This window comes from Struthio camelus, chromosome 1 (assembly GCF_040807025.1).
Source record: "Struthio camelus isolate bStrCam1 chromosome 1, bStrCam1.hap1, whole genome shotgun sequence".
Taxonomy (NCBI): domain Eukaryota; kingdom Metazoa; phylum Chordata; class Aves; order Struthioniformes; family Struthionidae; genus Struthio; species Struthio camelus.
The window spans coordinates 208,249,356-208,271,015 of record NC_090942.1 but is presented as its reverse complement, the minus strand read 5'-3'; the positions used below and the strand labels follow the sequence as shown (position 1 = coordinate 208,271,015).

General features: G+C 37.6%; 1 protein-coding gene across 5 annotated transcripts in view; it reads left to right on the top strand.

Annotated features, from left to right (window-relative positions):
• Nucleotides 1-21,660, top strand: part of DYNC2H1 (dynein cytoplasmic 2 heavy chain 1) — a 191,192-nt gene that overhangs the window by 130,599 nt on the left and 38,933 nt on the right. For all 5 annotated transcript variants that reach the window (XM_068930371.1, XM_068930372.1, XM_068930370.1 and 2 more), the window contains 2 exons: nt 10,223-10,339; nt 20,517-20,726. In XM_068930371.1, the coding sequence (XP_068786472.1) occupies nt 10,223-10,339; nt 20,517-20,726 (327 nt within the window). The remainder of the gene's footprint in view (nt 1-10,222; nt 10,340-20,516; nt 20,727-21,660) is intronic.

Here is a 21,660-nt window from a genome sequence, read left to right as displayed (position 1 = left end):
GAAGGGCCTCCAGTCACACAGATTTCTCAGGGAAAATGCATGAGCTTCTCCCATCAATCTGTACCGTGGATGTTCCTTTCCTGCCCTCTGTCCTTCCAGTTCTCTTTGGACTTTGGTTATAATTCCCTGACAAACTTAGTTTAAAGCCCTATTTACTAGGTTAGTAAGCCTGTTCACAAAGATACTCTTATTTCATTTCATTGGATGAACTGTATCTATCCCTAAGAAGATAGAGAAGATACAGAAGAATACAGTTCTTATTCCTCAAGAAGGTCCCACAGGAAAAGCCAAAGTCCTGCCTGCAACATCCCAGCTGTGCAACAGGCATTGACCCATGAGATGCATCCACTCCTATCCCATCCCCTTCACTAGCAGAATCAGGGAGAGCGCCACCTGAGCCCCCATCCACTTCATCTGCCACTTCTCCTTAATGGCACTGATTCTGATCCATGGATCAGGTTCAGGTGTCCCAAGATGCCTCCCCTATAGACTTTGTTCCTCCTTACCTGCTACTGCCTATTCTGCAATTGCACATATGCATGTGGAGCCTTTTTAGTCTCGCTGGAACTCGCAGACTTCTAGCCTCCTCCATCGTGCACAGCTTTTAGTTGTCCCTCTTTCCATGCGTTGTAGGGTTTCAGCTTTTGATCCTGTGAGGTTTCTGCAAAGAGTCTGTTATCTCCTATTGGACTTCCCTAATGCTCTGTAGCCTCCTCACCTTCCTGTCTCAGCTCCTTTACCTTGCACCTCAATGACTTGGCCAGAATAGAATTCCTGCATATGAGAAAATGTTGGCCTTAGGGAGGAGCACCAGGAACTCCATGAAGCCCATGATCCAGATGGCTGCATCCCCGTTCAGGAGCTCCATCTGGGTTGTGGTGTCTAACCTGCCAGGAGTGATCACTCCAGCGAGTGCAGGGGACTGTGTTCTGTGGTATATCTTCAGTATTATTGTGCTGATTCTAATAGTCTCGTGTCATCCTCTTACAGAAGGCAATCAGGTTGGTCAAGCATTATTTGCTCTTGGTAAAGCCATGTTGACTGTTCCTGACTGCTTTCTATTCCCTCATGTGTTTGTAAGTGGATTCCATATTGATCTTTCCAGGGACAGAGGTCACGCTGAATAGTTTGTCATTCTCTGAATCTTCCTTCCTGTTCTTAAGGAGGGCATAGTATTAGCCTTCTTAACAGCAGTAAGGATTTTCTCTGGTTGTCATGATTTTTCATGGGTAGTACAGAGCAGCTTTGCTATCATACTGGCCAGCACCCTTGGGTATATTCCTTCTGGATTCCATGCATTTGAATATGTTCATCTTCTCTAAGTAGTTTACAGCTGTTTCTCTCCCACTGTTAGCTGCCCCTTTCTTTCCTAAACCATGCCGCAGAGGATTTGCCTGTGAAGTCTGAGGCAAAAAGCTATTGAGGACTTCAGGTTTTATGTACCATCCCTCATTATGTTCTCTCCCATTCATCAACAGTCCTACATTTTTTTTTAACTTTTGCATATGTGTAGAAACCCATCTCACCCTGAATTGTTCCTTGGCTCCAGCTGGACTTGGCCTTTCTGATTTCATCCTGAAGTGCACAAGCAGTACTTTAATCCTCCCTTGTTTGTTGCTTGACCTTGATTTCACTTCTTGTATGCTCCTTTTTTCTTGTGTTTTAGTCCATTGAGAAACTCCCTGCTCACCCAAACAGTCCCTCTGCTGAAAGTTGTGGTCTTTCTTCACAATAAGATGGTTTATTCTGAAGCTCTAAAAAAAAATTATTTTCCTCCTTTTAATCAGCCAGCTTTTTTGCTAGTCATGCGCACTTCCAAGGCTAAGTTCTGCTAAGTTCCCTGGATAAACTAATGTTTACTTTCCTAAAGTCCAAAATTTTAACTCACTGTTTGCCTAATGCCCATCCTCAGCATAGGTGTACATAAATGTAAATAATAGTTCCTACTTACATTTGCAAATTTAGCCATTAACCAGATCTTTAGAAATTCCCTTTGGTAATGTCATTAATATAGTGTAGCAAGTACTTTTTTCCCATACATTTTGAAATATAAGGATGCATATTTACAAATGATGGTATGGAAAGGGCTTCTGTGACTGAAAGGTAACTTAATTTAAGTTAAAATTGCATAAGCTAGCAGGTCCCTCATGAATTTTGTTAAGTTTTTAAGATAGAATTCCCATGACAAATCTGTTGATGTAGTTCTTTGACTTAGTATAAAGCTTGGGTATTTTTTTTCTCATGCTCTGTAAAAATCTCATCTTCAAAAACACTGCCTTAAAAGTTTGAATGCACACAGAGAGTATTTAAAACTGTGTAGAAATGACCTGTGTTTGTATGTCATATCTATGTTCATATATTCATACTATGATATTTTTTACTTATCATGAATGACAGCTGACTCATTTAAAAACTTATAGGTTGTTCTAGCAGAAACTCGACATACAGAAATAGTATTCATACATTTTTTCAGAATGACTTCAGTAAATTATGATATTTGAACAGCGATTTACAAAATTAGACAAAAATCATGTTGCCCAATTATGCACTCTACAAAAATTGTATAAGCACAGAGTCCTCACATTGAATGCTTTCTTCTTATATATGTGATTGCTTAAAGAGAAGCAACAATTTCTTTTAAAAAATCCATTAGAAGTGAAAAGGAATAGCTCATCATACCTTCGGATGGCTGCTGAATGTGGTACTTATTTAAAATAATTACTGGTGCTTAGCTGTCTGCTTGTGCTTGAGACTTAGAAATTTGTACAGAAAACCGCTATTATCTTTTATTATAGCCACTTTTTTGTTCTGTGGCTAATAGTTGTTGAGTTAAAATGGATAGTGGGTGAATAATGGAAAACAATATCAAGCAATATAGTAGGACAAGCAAGGTATTAATCAAGAATAAGAAACTCAAAGTGTATCTTGCCTCATTAAAGGTAACTGCAATAATCTCATCAACTTCAATAAAATAGAATTTTATCCTTGGGTTCTTTTTTCAGATTTATTCTGACCTGCTCTTACTTTCAGCAAGCCAGTGAATCTGTACCTCTTCCTGCTGTTCCTTGCAGATCTTGTTTGCTTAGATTGAAACTGCTCACCATCTGCTGAAAATTGCAGTCAGATGTATAGTTATGCCACAGTTCCTATGCTGGTTTTTAACTTGTTCAGGACAGCTGTGGAGATACCACGTTAAGCAGTTTAGGGGAGAGTGTACAAGGACTTTTGGAACGCTTACACTGCTGGATCACACTCAAGCTTATACACCAAGTCCCCGCAGCTGTTACTGCCCAAATCAGTGAAGCTAGTGTGAATATGCCCGCCCAATATTACAATCATCTGTCTGCAGTGTTTTTACTGTATATAGAATAGTGGAGTTGAGGTTTGTGGTTATGTTTTAAGATGCAGTTGTAATATAAAGATAGCTGTAGTTTCCCATGTATTCATCAACAGACCAAATTATCCCTTTTCAAAGCCTCGCTCTTTAATGGGGTTTGCAGCACTGATATCTAATAGAATCTCTCCCACTCCCCCATAATTCTAATTACATTCCATTGAATAATATGGGTATAATTATTGAAAAAATAGCACTGCAAGCATACAATTGAAATTATTCCTTTAACTTGTTAAGTTACTGCTATTGATGTCAGAATGAATGTAAATTTATTTCCTTAAAATAATTTAGCATTTATATATCCCTTGTATCAACCGTGCAGAGTATATAGTAACTGGCATTTACGAAGCGCGTCCAACATCACAAATACATGATTAATAGGCTCCGGCAGAAATTGATGACTTATGTACAAATGTATTTATTATTATCCAGCGATCAAGCAATTTAAGTGCTTAAACTTAACAAGATTTTTTAAAATATGGAGAGTATTCAATACCTTGTTTTATATATCCATTGGGTACCCATGCTGGTTATATACCCATAAAAGAAATATGTTGTGCCACTGTAATGGAATAGAACCCACAGCAATGTGCTGTAATGGGACACATAGCCCTTTGCAATTGCAGTGTATTGCTGGAATGGCACTACCTATATGAGAATATATTGGTGCTATGTGTATGAGAAGTTTATTCTCCTCCAAGAACAGGCTGCAGTTGTCCAGATTTCTTAAATTTTTCAGGGTGTGTAATTAGTTAAGGTCATCCACATCTTTTGCCCTTCCCTTTAGCCTTCCTGTTCTCCAGCTAATGTGTATCTTAGGGACCTCTGCAAAGTCAAACTCGTAGCTGTCCTTTGGGAAAAGGCACAGCTGGAATACTTGCTGGGTCAGTACTGGGCCTGTGCAGTCTATCTGTCTACAGCATCCTGCTGATCTTTCTCTCTTCCTCTGTTGAACCCCCTGCTCTACAAAAGAATCTTCCTGGTGTCAAAGGTGCATGATCCTCTTCTATATAAAAGATACTGGTGGTGTCAATGTAATTCCTTCTTCTTCTCTGTGTTTTGCACAAGGAGGCATATAGCTCTGGAATGAGTCATGTCCTACTTCACATCTTTATTGTGTGAATGTGCAGTTTTGAGGTGACCTTGAGAGAACAACAAAAGAGCAAGCATAGACCCGTACTGTTTCGTAGCAAAAATTCATGCACGTGCAGTGTGAATGGGTTGCTCATGAATGGCCTTAAAAGTACCCTTCTCGTAACAGGCTCCATGGATCCTGTTCTTGCAGAGGCGGTAGGGGAAACAGAGAGACTGACGCAAAGGTTCTCTTGGCAGCTCAGTCTAAGGCTGCTTATATGGCAATGTGGGTTACTGCAGCCAAACTACAAGGGACAATATGAAGCATGTGGTTATGTCAAAAAGAATGGAAGTCCGTTCTCTGTCTAGGCACACTAAGGTCAATGAAGATCATTTGCAATACACTGAGTTGCTGATATTTACTAACGTGATTATACTATGGCTTCATATTTTAGTTTAAGCTGTAAAGTCTTATAAAAACAGAAACATCTCCTCAACAGCTTTGTAAAGGAATTTATTGTTTCATTCAGAGAATATAAAACAAAGAAGAGATTTCTCTTAATAGGCTGTGTCTTTCTAAAACTGGTAGATGGCAGTAGAGTATCTGCTTGATATTTTCTATAGATTTACTGAGAGGGAGTTTGAAAGTTTTTTATTCAAAAATAAAAATCTTGTTATCTGTTCTATAGTTTTGAAAAAAAATAGTAGATATCTGACTGGCAAATCTTTTCTGTTTTGCTTTCTTAAAATTAGAAAAATAAACAGAAATAGTTCAGAAATAACCAATCCTGGAAAGTTGTTAAATTTTTTTGTCTTGTTTTTGTTTAGCTTTTTTTGATTCAGTAACACGGAATTTCACAAAACATCTGTGGCTTTATTTCTTTACTCTGTCTTGAATTGCAAAACTGTGTGTGCTATTTGATTATGTTGTATAATTTTTTAGTGTATATTACTTATGAAATAAATAGAGGACTTAGATACTAGCTTGTGTTTGCTATGTATTGTATTGGTCAAGTAGCATTTTTTGCAGTAGTAGTGAGTCAGTGAAGCCAAGCCTTCTTGTTCATCCCATGCATGTGTGGAGAATAGAAACAGATTTTATGATCCTGGAATTCTGTTTTTCTCAGTACTCCAGGGAAAGAAAAGTTATTCCTCAATTATTTATTTATTTTAATTTTCAAGTCTAAAGAGCCACATGGGCTCATTCATTATCTTTGTTATTTTTTCCATTCTGTTCATTATCTCTTTTAATTTTTCCAACTGTATTTTCTTTAAAAGTAATGCTGTGGTATATATCTACAGAAACCCATAAAATGAAGTATGCAGTACATGAAAAAGCTGAGATGCAGTTAGTTTTAATAGCTGTATAAACAAATATTGACATTTTAAGTTTGATTGCCACACCTTTATTAATATATTCAATTTACATTTTTCAGTGCTGACGATGCAAAGATACATACAGTGTAAGAATTTCTTGCTAAGAATGGGAAAAATATTTAGTAGCAGTTTCTGTATACTGTCCACAGTTATTGAATGCACTGTTCACAAATAAATTACTGTATTGAATTTTCAGTATAAATCTTGTTATGATTAGTTTTCCATACCTAAAACAGGTTGCTTGTATGAAAATAAATGATTCTGAATAATCTTTTCACTCCTGTTAAAACAATGTTATTGGTGATTAAGTTGTATTTGGATTAACTTTCTTTCCATCTCTCTGTGATATTTTTAGTCATGGCATTGTTTTCCTGCTTTACGGTAATCTTTGCCCTCTTATCATTTATTCAAAATGTTAAGATGTGTATTTGGACTGGACTAGCACAGCGTATAAGAGCTTTTAGCGTGTAATATATTAAAAGTGTATATTAAGATAACCAAGGGGAGCATTTGAAAATTACGTATGTTAAAAGTACTCTGATTTGGAATAGCCTTATTTCACTATCTAATTAGATTTTCAAATTGCTTAATATTATAGCTATAGCTGTAGCTACTTAATATGTCGCCAAATCAGAGCGCAAAGGATACAACTGAACTGACTTAACATAGATGTCTGCATCTGTTCTGGTCACTTCTAGTCTCTCTTCATGGTCAGTGAAGTATTCTGTTCAAGGCACAATTAATCTCATCCTGAAGTAAACATGTAAAATTATGCCTTAAAATTATCTTTTCTGTATGTTGACTATAATGTGAGCTGATAGTAACTGCCTCACATATATATAGCATAGTAAGATGAACTGAAAGTTTGAAGTTAGATTTCTAAGAAATAAAAACTGTCATTCCGGTTTTCACAATACAGACCCATCTATCTGACGTACCTACGTAAGGGCCTTAGCCTCCCTGTGTAATCAATAGGAAAGACTTCTGAAGGACAATTTAGTCCACTTTAGATCTGTCTATGTAGGTAGTATAAGATGCAGGATTGAACCTTGTCAGCTTGAGAAGGCACCCATTTATGTCTCCACCTGCTCTGAGTGTACTTTTACGTAGAGAAAGGATCTCTCACTTGCTTTCATATAATGGTCTCTTTAATAGCTGAAAGGGTTGCCCCTACACTTCAGCTGGAGGGACAGAAAAGGACTGGTCAGAAGAGTTCACTTCATGAGATGTGGCCAAAGAGTTACTCTTTTTTCAATCCCAAAAGACTTAAAACAGGAGATGGATGCCTTGATGATCATCTCAGCCAAGACAGCTGCACTTCAGTAGTAACACAAATTTAGTCATCTCAGAAAATCTTAGGCACAGATGGTCTCAAAAATGAGGTTAGGTGACAAAAACAGTGGGGTTTGATCTCTCTGGAATGTAGGTGCTGAATTTCTAAATATGTCCTAAGAGTCTTGGTTCATTGCATCAGTTTAAATTAACTTCACAGTAGATGCGGAAATGTTTCTGAGAGCCAAAAGTTTAGAAGCTAAGACCTTTCATTAAGGGTGAAAATAACTGTCAGTGAGCCATTTTGGTTGGGTGGGGAACATTCCTCCAAAAAAGGATAAAATGGCAGAATTTTTATCTGTGATGACAGAAAAGCAGGCTAGGGCAGATAATGTCCTGAGAGAAACTCTACGACAATGAAGCGCGAGCTTGGAAAAGTAGATAATGATGAAAATTGATGAGGAAGGCGGGGGCTTGAGTTAGAAACAAACATCACCTTGAAGCATGTATGACCTTTAACATAGGGATCTCTTAAAGAGATGAGAGAGTCTGCTTACACAGTAACTCAGTCTATTCTTCTGTCAGTTTTCTATCTTTAGATACTTTTACTTTAGACACTTTTACTTATATCCTTTCTCATATATTTTTATCTCTTTGTCCTGATTTCTTATGACCTGTTGAACAGAGCGCTAAATTAAAATACTTCTTGTAATATTGTATTTTCTCACTCCTCCTCTGCATTTCTGGCAGCTCATCCTCCTTTATTTCTCTTTCTTTCTGCCGCTCCTTACTCTTCTCTTCTAATTCTTCCTCCTCTTTTGCATTAGGAGTTCAAAGACGGAGTTACTACTGCTGTCGCTGAGCACAGCAGATCAGTTTAAGTAGGGATTCAGAATGGAAGCTATCAGTACAGTCCCCAGTCCCGTCAACTCATCATCAGAAACGGATTCAAAAGCAAGAGAAGTTTGAGTTCAGCAGTTTTTCTCAGAAGTTTGCTACTGCTAATAAATTGAGGGGAGTGTAATTACAGCAGGTTTGTTGCAGAGTCCCTACTAATTTACAGTCCTGATGATCATTGCAGTGCCTTCAGTTTACCCTTTTTCACCCTACCTGTTTACTGAGAGATATTTCATCACGATGTAGTTCACCCAAATCTGCCTATTTTGCATGGCAGCAGACCCACTGCAAAATGATATCTAAGTTTATTAACCCTGCAAATGTTGCTTTCTCCATGTATATTGGTAGGATTTCTGGCAACATATCGGATGTGTATATGTTGAGGTATATGAGATGAACTGCTCTCACTGAACTTTGGAAAACATGTCTGAGCCTCTTAAAGTGAAAGAATGTTTGGAAAAAACTTTGGGAGGAGAAGCGCTATTTAGGATACAATGCAATGTTGGCACTAAGAACACTTGGTATATACTGGCCATAAATTTAGGGTGAAAATTAGAACTGGACAACTAACCCTATACAGTAGAGTTAGAAAATACTTTATCACTTTAAGTTCTTGATTTTGCGATCACTACTTCTCAAATTCATTTCAGCTCTATGGAGCTAAGTGCTTATACCTATGAAGTCACTTGAAATAGAGGAAAATCCTCAATAGTTTCAATCCTCCGCATTCACAGAGCCACTATATAAAATCCCTGGGTGAAGTGTTTGTCTTTTTCTTCAGAATTAACATTATATCAAGAATGAGTTTGTCATGAAAATCAAAACTATTTTAGCCTAATTAAAATTGTTTTGAAACTTGTTATTCTAAATAAATATTTATATTTTATATATTACTATAAATGTAAATATTATTTATATATATATATCTTAAAATCTTGTTTTATGTCTTGTATGACACATTTAGTATGAAAATAAATGATAGCGAATATTTTAAAAGAACAGTTCAGTGTGCTGTCATCTAGTACTCCCTATCAAGGCTGATAAATTAGAAGCTGCTATTTACTTCAGCTAAAGAAAATGAAAATAATTTATCAGAAAACAAAAGAAAAGGGAACACTACATCATCGAACATCTTTCAAGATTAGAAAATAACTCAAAAACAGCAGAAAGAACTCGACTTCAAGTGCTTGATTTTTTCTGTTTAATAATTAAATAGTCCAGTCCTTCTAAAAGATTAATGTATTTTTGTTATCAAGCTTAATTCTTTGAAGTTAAGCAAAAGAGCATGGAAATAGTATGCACTTCTCTAACAAGTTTTGCAAAAAGTATACCTTTAAAAAAAGCTAAATTCTGTTTAACATGGCAATTTTTTATGTGCAGTTTAAGAAACATACATACTGCAATGTCACTAAAGGAGTTTAATTGCAGTATTCTTTCTTAATGTATATACTTTCATAATATGTGTGTGTGTGTATATATGAAGTCTTTTATGGGAGAGTGGGTAAGGAGCAGGAACCATGCAACTGTGCAAAACTAATCTCTACCTACCTGAAAGTAAAAGCACTCATTAGGGAATTAAAGCAAATAGTTGAACTACTTGAAGTTAAAAAAGGACTCAAGGACCAAAATCTTATCCTTTCATCTTTAGATTATTATGGAATAGATGGGCAGTCATTGCTCCCTCTTTTATTTTGCAGTGTAGACATACACCTTGGTTCTGTAATGGATCAGAGTGAACTGGTTATAGCTGTCTTACAGGTGTGGTGCCTGATAGATGCTATGTTTATTTAGTAACATATTCTGGGTTTTCTTTAATTTATTGATGGAACTTAGTTAAAGGTAGAGCTTTACTTTTTTTCCATAGATTCTGTAGTAAATAGTCTTTTTAATTAATTACACACCTCATTAGTTTTGAAACTACAGTGGAACACAAGCAGTGACTGAAGAAGATAAGAAAAATTTGCAAGTTTTTTGGTTTTGTGCTTAGTATGAATGAAGCTCAAGTGTGTAATATATGTGGATATAGGTTTGTTTGTGTTTCAAATAGAACATGATTAATAATTAGACATACAGAAAAGTAGAGTCCATAGCTAAATCAGAAAGTGGATGCTATAGTAATGCATTTTTTTACTGAAAGGAGTTTGTTTATCCTTCTTCAGTGTTTGCATATATTTTTCCACCTTCTTATATTATATTCTCATTACACAGGTCATTTCACAGCTTCGGATCCTGAGTAGGTCAGTAACTGCTGGCTGCAAATTTGACAGAGAAGTATGGTCTACTGAACTTTCTCCTGTTCTCAACCTATGGAAAAAACTTAATCAGGTAGGAAAGTAGCTAATTTGAAAAGACAACTTTTTTTTTTTCCATTAGCTATATTAAAAGTAATGTTTAATAAATTATCTTGAAAGATTAGAAGTGGAAAAGTAAATGAAATGCATCTGTGGTGGAAAGTACATACCGTGTGTAATTAGCTGTGCAGTCTATACGTAGGATAATAATCCTTTTCTTCATTTAGAAGTGAGAGCACTCTCCAAGGACACGTGACTGACATCTTGTATGTGTTTCTGAAAAGAGCAAAAATATATTTTAGTTTTTAACTTAGTCTGTTCATTTCTCTAGTATGCATGAGTCAATGTTTAAGGCTTTTAGTTTTGTTTTTCCTATATGATATTGAAATAAGACACTAGCTTTAAATTGATGATTCATAAAAATCCTTGCTACAAAATTTGCAATAGACAGTATCTTTTCCTTTGAGGATTTTTGTTTTGCTCTGTTGTTCTCGGTTGGTTTGATGTTTTTAATGTATATTGTAAGGCTTGATTTCCAACCATTGAAATATTTTTGCGGGTTTCCTTTTAACTGTGGTATATGCCCATTCTCTTTTTGCAATGCAGCTGCTAGGGGAAGATTCCTCTCACCTAATGTTAGGTATCTAGCTAGACATTTGGCCTGTTGTTCTGCTCAGTGGTAAGAAACAGATCAGAGACATTGTGGCCTAAAAATGTATCTTTTAGACAACAGCACTAGAATGGGAGAAACCTTTCCCTTGTTTAAATAACACTATACAAAGAAGTGACATAAGTGGCACATTGTTAAATCAGCCTTTAATCCATGCTAAGTGTACGCTAACACCAACTTTTTGGCAAAATATCTCATGGTACTAAATAACTTTATGATTAATTTTGAGTCATCTGAACATTTGCTAGTGTAAACCACATCTATGATCTTATAAGAAAAGACAATATTTTTCAATATGACACCTTCTGTTATATCATACTGACTAGAGCTAAACATCCCTTTAGGCCTGCAATCCTTCCGTGCAAGAGGTCTGAGGAAACTGTTAAAACTAAGGGTGTATACATGTGTATCAGGGAATTAGCTATGTTCGGAAGACTGATAAATGAGGCCAGTTGTAAACTTTAAAATACAACTGTACTACATTAATACTCATTAACAGCACACATTGCTGATGGTTACTTTTTTATCATTATTAGTCATTAGCACTACATATTCAAAGCAGTTAATCATTGAAACTTACATCCTAAATTAGCTGTGAGTATACAGTGCCACGTAGCCAGTGCTGATAGCTCTGGTCCTCGATGGTCTGCCTGAGTCCCCCAGGCACAGGGAGACAGGCCTGAGAGCTCTTTGACAAGGGCGGCCAGCCTCCTGCCCTGGCCCCTCCCCTCTGAGATCACCTCCTTCCGTAAGAGGTTTCACTCTCTGGGTAATTCTTAGCCTGTGGCCCCTGCCCCTGAACTACAAGCTGCGTGATGCTTAGAGGGGTTATTTTCCAGGCTGTGGCAGGTGTTGTGCTTCTCAGCTGTTTTTCTTTCTTGCTTAGCTTCATCTGCCTGTCTTAAAGCAAAAGTAATCTCTTCCCAGCTCTTAAGGTTGCCCTTCTTCAGTGACCAGCAGGTGACCGTCAGCTAGCTGTTGGTAGTTCTCGAGCCTCTCTTTTTTAGCATTTCAAGGCCTTGGTTGTTATCCCATGCTTCATCTGTACATCGTAAGAAGACACTTGGTACGAAGTTGCAGTTCACACAGCAAGCTCTCTTAGCAAGCTGGTAACAATCCTGTAAGGCCAGTACTGAGACCTTGCACTGTTAGCATAAGGTGTAGTTAGTGTGGCCTGTTCTCAGCAATGTAAATTTTATTTTTTTGGAGCCACTGGTTACAAAAATGTTATATATTGATTGCTGTACTTAGTGTAGTTACAGCTGAGTTCAAAACAAGCTAGTATTCGTTAAATCCTGCTTAGTGTGCACTACTTCTGAGGGTGCAAGAGACCTCTGCTTTGGCTACAAAAATATACTATTCAGTAAGGATTAGCATCAGCCTGACTGATTAATAATGTCTGGGTAATCTCTGGAGAATCTATTACTACTGACCATTCTCCCATTCTTCAGCTTCTCAGTGTGAGTTACCAGAGAGCTTGTCTAGTTCAGAGAACTCAACAGCTAGTTTCTTTTGGACTCTTGGATTTATTGATTTGAAAATTTTTGTTTTAACTAGAGTGTGCCTCAGAACCTCCTTAAGGATGTAAAACATTCTCTTCAGTTTGCGCTGTCAGAACAGCTCAGTTCAGTTGACTGGAAATTAGACTTCCAGCACTATTTCAGAAACCATCAAATATTCATGGCCTGGCAGATATAACAAGGAACCTGCTGGAGACCTGTGCTCTGCTGAAGCAGCATCTAGAGGCAGAGTGAGACATCTCAAATGTCACTAGATGCCTATCTTTAGGCAAGCCTGTGATGCCTATCTATTCTCCAGCTTCATTCTAAATTCAGACGAAAAATAGCTGCTATATTTCTGTGTTCCTTCCTCTCCCAGTATTTGCAGTGTCACTATATGCATCTAGCAGTGAATCTGTACTTGATTTACCTTTTCCTGGTTGTAATATCTTAAAAAAAGACCTTGTTTTATCTTGAACTTTGTATAGTTTTCTAGCATTTTTTTGCTGTTAGCAGATTCATTTTTTGTTATTTGCTGATCTGCTTTAAAATAGGATGGCCTCTGGCCTGATGTAAGGCCAGAGAAAGGTCTGATTTAGAGAGAATAATATTACATGTTTTTTAAGATTTGCAATTTTAATATTGCAAAAGCTCTTCACTCAGTAAATATACGTAGACAAAACTGGCAAGATTAGGCCATTTAAAAATTATTTTTCTTTCCTTATTCCTTGCTCAGTGAAGGTATCATGTTTGTTTTGAGACTTAGGAAGTGGAATGGAGAAAATAGTTGGACTACTATTCAAGTTAAAACCCATACTTTTTATGAAGAAGTAAAATCATGTACATCATTGCAAGTATATCATTTATACCTAGCTGCAGACTCTTTATTATTATATTCTTTCAATTATCTGTTGGTTACAGATAATAGTAAAGTAGGTGCAGATAGGATAGATGCTGGCAATACCTTACGTTTCATTTAAAAGAAGCAAATTTAGTCTTCCACCTATCAAATGTGTTTATGGTGAAGTATTAAAACTGCTGAAACTCAGGAAGTATCCACTATAAATCTAGGTGGAATCTGGCTGATGTATCTATTATTTATAAATGCAGTGCTGCTTATAAAAGCAAGAAAGCCTCAGAAGCTAGTGAAAACTAGAATGTAGACAGAGATTGACTAAGTTTCTAAACATTTTTTTCCAATGCTAAGAACATAAATCAAGGTTTAATTCAAAAAGAATTATCTTACAGATGCCTTGAGAATAGTTCTTCATCACCTAAGTGCTGATGATTCTGAAGCATAACAAAATTTACTGTGTGTCATAGGTTTGTCCTGTAGAAATTATAAATTAATTATTTCAGTAGAATCTTTAAATGTGGGCATGTGTTTATCTGTACACTCTTCCATACAGTGATCACATTTGTATTTTGTATGCTAATATCCAAGTTTAGATAAAACAATAAATACCAGTATTTCTCTGAACTGAATATCAATATTTCATCCTGTAAAATCAATATACATAGTTTAGAGCATATAATGTGGCTGCATTGACAGAACATCTGTAGAATTATATAGTCAGTGAAATTAATGATAGAACACATATTTTACCCCATTTAGCCAATTTTGCACAAATATACACTTGGACTATTTTAAGTTCTCAGTGGCGTGCCCATTTGAAGAACTGCACCACATCCAGGTGTATAAAATAATGTTCATATTTTTTCATGCATGCAAATTACGGTGTGTTAGATCCATAGTATGGGGCACAGCTAACAGGCAGCGAATAGATGCAGCAGTTGACACAGCAGTTCACGTAGAGTGGTGCACAGAAGGGGACCAGCAGCTCTGCTTAGCTCTGGACATCCTCAGCAAGGGTGGTAAAGCCTCACAGGGCACATTTCCCAGCTACTGGGAACAGTAACATCTGAGGCTTCTACCCAGACAGAGCTCCAGAAGAATGGAGGTCTTGAGCTGCAGGGAGTGCCGAGGGCCTCTTGCCGAGCCTGAGGCAGTGAGAGATGATGGACTTCTAGACTGCAAGAGATATGTGCTCCCTGAGGAGCTATGCTGCCAAATTAAGAAGCTGTAGGAGGAAATTAACAGGCTGCACAGCACCAGAGATGGTGAGAAAGAGATCTACTGCATCTTTTCTAAACCCTGCAGCTTCAAGAGCACAACTTTTGTGTAGTAAGGGCAGGGAGCATGTGTGTGCGGTAGAGGGGGAAGTGGAGAATCCCATGATGGCAAAGGCTAGAAGCTGGTGACTTCTGGCACCAGCAGGAAGGCTCCTGCTCCACCGCAAGATTTGCAATTACAGAACAGATTCAGTGCCCTTGCATCTGATGAGGGACTGGGGGCACTGTCTGATAAAGCACTGAAGCACCCAAGCTGGCTAGACCTGAGCCACACAAGAGCGAGCCACACAAGAGCACTGGCAGGAAGTGGTGAGTGATATTAGTGGGTGACTCCTTGCTGTGAGGGATGGAGGCCCCGTGCTGGCGTGACTTCTTGTCTGGGGAGGTTTGCAGAGACTTGGATCTGGGACGCTGTGGAGAGCCTATTGAGTCTTGTCCAGCCCTCAGACTATTACCTGCTGCTGCTTTTTGACATAGCACCAATGATGCAGCCAGGAGTGACCGGGAACGTATGAAGTGTGACTAAATGGCTCAAGAACAGTCAATCTCAACCTGCAGGAAGCCAAGCAAAGGTGGCAGGAGTCCTGCATGGATGAACAAGGAGCTCCTGACAAAACTCAGACATAAAAAGGAAGCATACAAGAGGTGGAACTAGGAACAAATGACCTGGGAGGAATACAGACACTGTTATTTGCTCCGTGACCTTCCCGGGGATCGAGGTGAGGCTGACCAGCCTGTAGTTCCCCACATCCCCTTTCTTCTCCTTCTTGAAGATAAGGAGTGGCATTTACTTTCTTCCAGCCCTTAGAAACCTTGCCCAATCACCATAACTTTTCAAAGATTTAAAGACTGAGATTGACCATTCTCGGGCTGGGAGGAGGTGTTCCTTGAAAATCAACCGGTTCTCTTGGACCCCTCTTCACTCCAGGGCCATATCCCTTGGGATTCTTCAAAGGAGGTCCCTGAACAAGCCAAAGTCTGTTCTCCTGAAATCCTGGGTTATGATCATGCAATTTGCTTGTTTCCCTCCTTGTAGTATCTTGAACTGCACCATCTCATGGTTGCTGCAGCCAAGGCTGTCTCAGACTTTCATATCCCTCACCAGTTTTGCCTGGACCGCAGAGCCATGTAGTGATGCTTAATAGATTCCCGGTCTCCCTGGGCAATAACATTGGTACTATTTGGAAGAGCAGCAGACTATAATAGTGTGACGGCCAGATAAGCCTTGATAGCCTCTCCACAATGGCCTGCATACCAGCCCCTGGCACACTGCAAACTTCTTCAGTGACAGGTCAGTCAGCAGATGGGGGCCTCTGTCCCTGCAGCAGGGAGTCTCCCACTACTAGCACTCACTGTTTCCTCCCAGTGCTCCTGGTTTGCTCAGGCTCAACTGGCACAGATGCTCCCTTTGACAGTGCTCCTAGCTCATCATCAGCTATGAAGGCAGTGAACCTATACCAGAGCTGCAAGTCTTCAGGTGAAGCAAGAGCCCTCCTTCTGGTGCCAGAAGTCACTGGCTTCCAGCCTTCACCATCATGGGAGTTTCCACTTTCCAACCCTGACAGGCACAGATTCTCCTCCACTACAGTTAGAGATTTGGGCTTTTGAAGCTGCAGAGTCTTGGAGAGGATCCAGTTAATCTCCTTCTCATCCTTTCTGATGCTATGCCTTCTGCTGACCTCCTTCTGCAGCTGCTTCACTTGGCAGCACAGCTCCGCAACAACTGCAAACCTCCTACAGTCTAGAAGACCATTTGCTGCAGCCTCAGCAAGAAGCCCCAGGCACTCGCTACAGCCTGATACTTGCAGAGCTCTGTCCTCCTATCTCAGTCAAAGTCTCTGATGTTGCAGGCATGCTCCAACGACTGTCAGGAACCGTGCCCTGTGGCAAGTACTACCATAGCTGAGAACAAGAACACTGCCCTGAGCAGTGTTGCTGGGCACTTCTATGCACCCTTCGGTGCAAACTGCTGCCCCAACTGCTGTGGCTGTTAGCTGCACTCTGACCGACTTGCTCTAGCTGGCCCTGCTTTGAGCAAGGGGGGTCGGGCTAGAACATCTCCAGAGGTCCCTTCCAACCTCAGCTGTTCTGTGATTCTGTGAACAGTACTCTTTCCTGCCCAGTTTTCAGAGCTATCACGATCGTTGTGGCCGAACAGGAAAAATTGTTAGAAATTTAAGTATTTTCATTTTAGATATTTTGAAGTGGGAAATAATGGTTATATATTAATAATGAGGAATTATATATTTTAACTTTTACAAAGATATTTCTGAACATTTTCAACACTTTCATTTTTCCTTTCGGTGGCACACATAGTATAAAGGCCTGTTAAATGTAACAACCAATTATTCATATAATCTGAAACTGCTGAGATAGGGTTTATTATTCTTTGTCTTTCTGTAACAGCATAGTCATGGAAGCTGCTTCTCTTTCATTCACTGTTTATTAATCCAAACAGAATGCAGACTGGAATTTTTCTTTGAATTTTACTTTAAATGAAATAAGTACTTAAAATCTGCTTCAAATCAGCACACTGATGTGTTCAGAGTTACACAAGCACACTTCCCCTGTCTATTTAGCTGTTCTGCACTAAGCCAAAACTCCATAATCTCTTGAGATTTTACTGTACATTAGCCTTATTTGAAAATACACATTTTAAATCTTGCCATTAAAGAACACCCTGATAATGAATGCTGTCCTAAAACTGCTTCTGCAGTGCCTTTCAGCATGATTTAATAACAGATTAACATTAAACTTGCATGAACCCACCATTAAGTTTAAAAAAATCCTCTCAGATATGCAGTATAAGCTTGCACAAAAGATTGTTTATTGAAGAATATGAAGCTGTCACTGAATAAATTGTCAAACAAATGTCATGACCATGTTCCCTAATGTGGATGGATGCCCCACCGCAGCCTGTAAGCCAGGGCAGGGCCATCAGAATAGTTCAACCAGCCTGTGTCTTATAGTCTGCTGCTTTCTTACCGCGCAGCCCTTGGCCATGGCCTTTCACTTAGCCTTTCCCATATTTTTGCATGGTAGGTGAGTGCAGTATGAGCTTGAAATGAAAAGCAGTTGAAAGTTCTGGCAAACTTAGTGTCTGTACATGGTTATGGAGACAAATACTCTATGTGTTCAGGAAAGCAAGATGCTATGTAACAAATCAGAAGTTCATTAAATCTGAAAAAAATCAAAATCAGTTGTTTTAAGAAGAGATATTTCATAGAAGGTAAAATCTGATTTCCCATTAATAAATTACTAGCAATTGAAACGACAAAACATTTTTCTGAAAAATAGGAATTTTTGACATATGTAACTTGTAGAATTTTGCAGTGAAGGTGTAAATCCCATAGCTGAAATTCATTGCAGCATGTTTTCGCGTGTCTAGTTGGCAGTTTCAGAATACACGCTAGATATATTTATGTAATAAGCTGTGATTAGCATTTGCAACATCTTGCAGGATACCATCTTTTTAAATTAATGAGTAAGTTTGGATTTTCAGTGGTTGTAAAGGAATAGAATGTGATAAAAATGACAATGGGAAAGGGAGAGCAGCAGTAGCTTCTAGAGTCTTAGTGATTCAGAACTTACACATAGTACTATATCAGAAATATTTACTCTTTGTATATAATATGGAAGCTAGGTTTGAAAATAACATTGAGATTACAGATTTGTTCATCTTCTAAAGAAAAGATAACTAACTGGGATTACGTCGGTTCTATAAAATATAGTTCTATAAAATGTAGTATTTTAAATATTTTTGGTATAATGCAATGAACTGCTTATATATGTTGTTTCATGTTGTAAGCTATAAAATCCTATACATTTATGTCCCTATTACTGATACATTTCCTTTTGTATGAGTGAACCGTAAATGTTTCAAGATTGATTAAGCTCTTCAGTCATGCAGCAAACTTTAAAAAAAGTGTTTTTTTTCAAATATATCTTGGATAGTCAGTCAAACATATTGTTTTTAGTGAAATGGACAGATATATGTCATCTAGAGCGATTGTGTACTGTGTTAGCTAGTTAAAATATCTGCTGTTACCTGTAACTGCACATTAGATGATAACATTCCAACTGAAATAATGTTACGATTTAGCTTTTTTCTGAACTTGCTATTTCCATTTTCTACTTTTTCTTCACTGGTAATATGCTTTCATGACATAATTCAAAAAATCAAGATACTTAGAAAACTGTGTCAGAGTAAATTTTTGCTAATATGTTTACTTAAGAGTGATTTGCTAAGGTCCAACTTTAAGAAAGTTTAGTATCAAGGAGAAATAGCAAATGAGTTGTTTAAAACAACATTTTTGAAATACCTGCTTTAATTCAAATCTGCATTTGCAGTTTAAAGCATATAATTCTCATGATATGGGTTTCTCTAATTTTTCTTATTTTGCTTTTACAAGCTGTATTTGTGAACTGTGGTAACTCAAGGACAGAAATCTTTAGCTAGAAAACTCTACAAAAGTCTCAGGAGGAAAAAGTAAAAAGAAGTGCAGGCTGCAATCACACTTAAGATCAAAATTTCAAATCGAAACATTCTCAAATACCATGATCGGTGGAAGACCATCAACCCTGGAATAAATACTTTTGAGCCTAGCTTGTCCTTTTGTTTCAAATTGAGCTGAGCTAAGGAGAAGGAGAAATATTTTGCTAAAACTGCAATCCCTATTGCAATTGTATGAGTAATAGAAAAGCTGTATTCATCTACGCTTAGTCTGCTTAGCTTCTGTCCCTCAGAAGTTTTTTTTTTTCTTCTCCCTTAATGTTTGATTAATAACTCATCAAACAGTTTTTCTTAAAATTACTAAGCAGTTGATATCAGTGGCTCTTTTTCATCACTTGAGAGGGGATTACTCTTCTTGAAACATCACTGAACTTTCCACTTCTGTCATGTAGCCGTGAAGTAACTGACAGCTCAAAACATAAAATACTTCTGTCTGACAATTTGGTAATATAAGCCCTCCTACTATTTATTATTCCCTTTGGTATAGATGAATACAGTGTTTAACTGGACTAGCTTAATCATTACTGGTAATAAAAAAAAAATTCATAATCAGTACATGCTTATCACTGGGAGTACAGAAAAAGTAAATCAGTAATAGCTTAGTTTTTGGAAGATGCTGAACTTTTTGAAAAGAATGGCAGAGTTTGTTTCTTAATAGAACAGCCCCACTATCTGGACTGTTAGCTGTAAGAAAGGTTGCTTCTTTTTTAATGTTACCATAAATAAATTTTTAAATAAAACTTTTCATTCTCTAGCAAGGTAATAAAAGTCCGATGTCAAGTTAAAATGAACATGAGAAGAAAATAAAGCATGTAGGACTGTATATACCTAAGATAGAATTAGCTGTGTGTAATATCTTGTGTTAAAGAGATGCCCTGGTCCAGTTAATCAGATACTAGTTTTGGAATGAGGCGTATGTGTTCTCTGCCTTGCCTTCCATAACCTAATGATACCACTGAGTAGTAATTTGTATCCTTTGTCAGAAGTGGTTAGTTAAAGTGGGCTCATCAAAGCAAGAGCTGTATCTGGCAACATGTTTTATAGTGCCCAGTACAGTCTTGCTCTAATAAGTATACTACTGCTTATTGTGCTGACGCACTAGCACAAATATTAAAAGCAATGATTCATTCGGCTACATGAAGAATTTTCAGGGATTCCATTACTTCTAAAATAATAGGGTAGACAGTTTCAGAAGAGTGATGCCTTTGCTGTAATATCTCAGGGATGATGCTGAAACTATCATTATAGCTGTGATTCGGTGTCAAAATGGGGGAATATGTTACTTGCTTCAAAGACAGCAAGGCCATGTGAAGTATTATGAATTAAACAAGGAGTATGTGGTATATCATAGTAGTTTCCCTGAGTTCATTAACGGGACATTGCTGTTCTTTTCTAGAATTCTAACCTGATTCATCAGAAGGTGTCTCCTCCTATGGAGCGACAAGGCTCTCCAATCTTATCTTTTATTACTCTTGAACAATTCAATGCCATTCTCCTTGTTCAGAGTGTCCATCAGTCACTTGCTTCTTTAAGTAAAGTTATCAGAGGCACCTCATTATTAAGTTCTGAAGTACAAAGACTAGCCAGTGCTCTGCTGAATCAGAAGGTAAGTAGTTTTTCATGAATTAACATTATAAGCAATGAAGAATGAAAATGAGGAAATTGAACAAAATACTGATACATATTTTCATATCCCTATTTGTTCTAAGTTCTTTATTGATAGTGAGTCTAACATAGATTAATGAGTTCCAGAGGATCCTAATCTTTAATGGAATCTTTCAGGGGGTGATTATGGTTAGAGTTCAAAACTAATTCTCAGATGTCAAACAAAAGATTGTTAGTGTCTAAATGCCAGTCAACAGTCTTTGTACAGAGAAATTTATTTGTGTCATCTTCAGTGGAGGGCTGCCTACGTTACAAACAACTATTATTACGTAGTCACAAGCAGCTTCAAATATTAAAACAAAGCTTTTTTCTTATAGCTTTGGATTCAGGCACATTTGCTGTGCAGCTGTTATACCTGACAAATTGCTGCTAGACATGTTGTTTCGGGCTAAGTAAATTCGTCATCTGGAACCCTTCTGAATGCGTGTTGAGTAATAAGAATGCTTTCTTGATATTGGAATGAAAGGACAATCTTTAAAACAAGCCCCCAGTTATCTAATATGTGTATTTTTAATTTATTGCATAACTGAACCAAGTATTTTCTAGAATGAAAAACCAGAAGAACTTTGCTTCAAGTACTTGCAGAAGCTTCTGAGTGTATTATATACTTTCATCAAGCTCTCTTAAGGACAAATCCGATAAAATTAGAAATTGTGGAATAGTATTTCCATTTCAAAAGCCAAGTCATGTTAGATAAGTCAAGTATATTAGCCTGTAAAACATGTAAATCTGTGACTTTTCTCCATTTTTGCAGTTTTTTAAAATTTCAGTTTCGCTGCAGTAGTAATGACAGCAATTTGCACTCTGCATTTATTCAGTACGGGTTATTGCCGTAGCATACCAGACAAGGTGTACTTACCTCCAATGATGAGGAA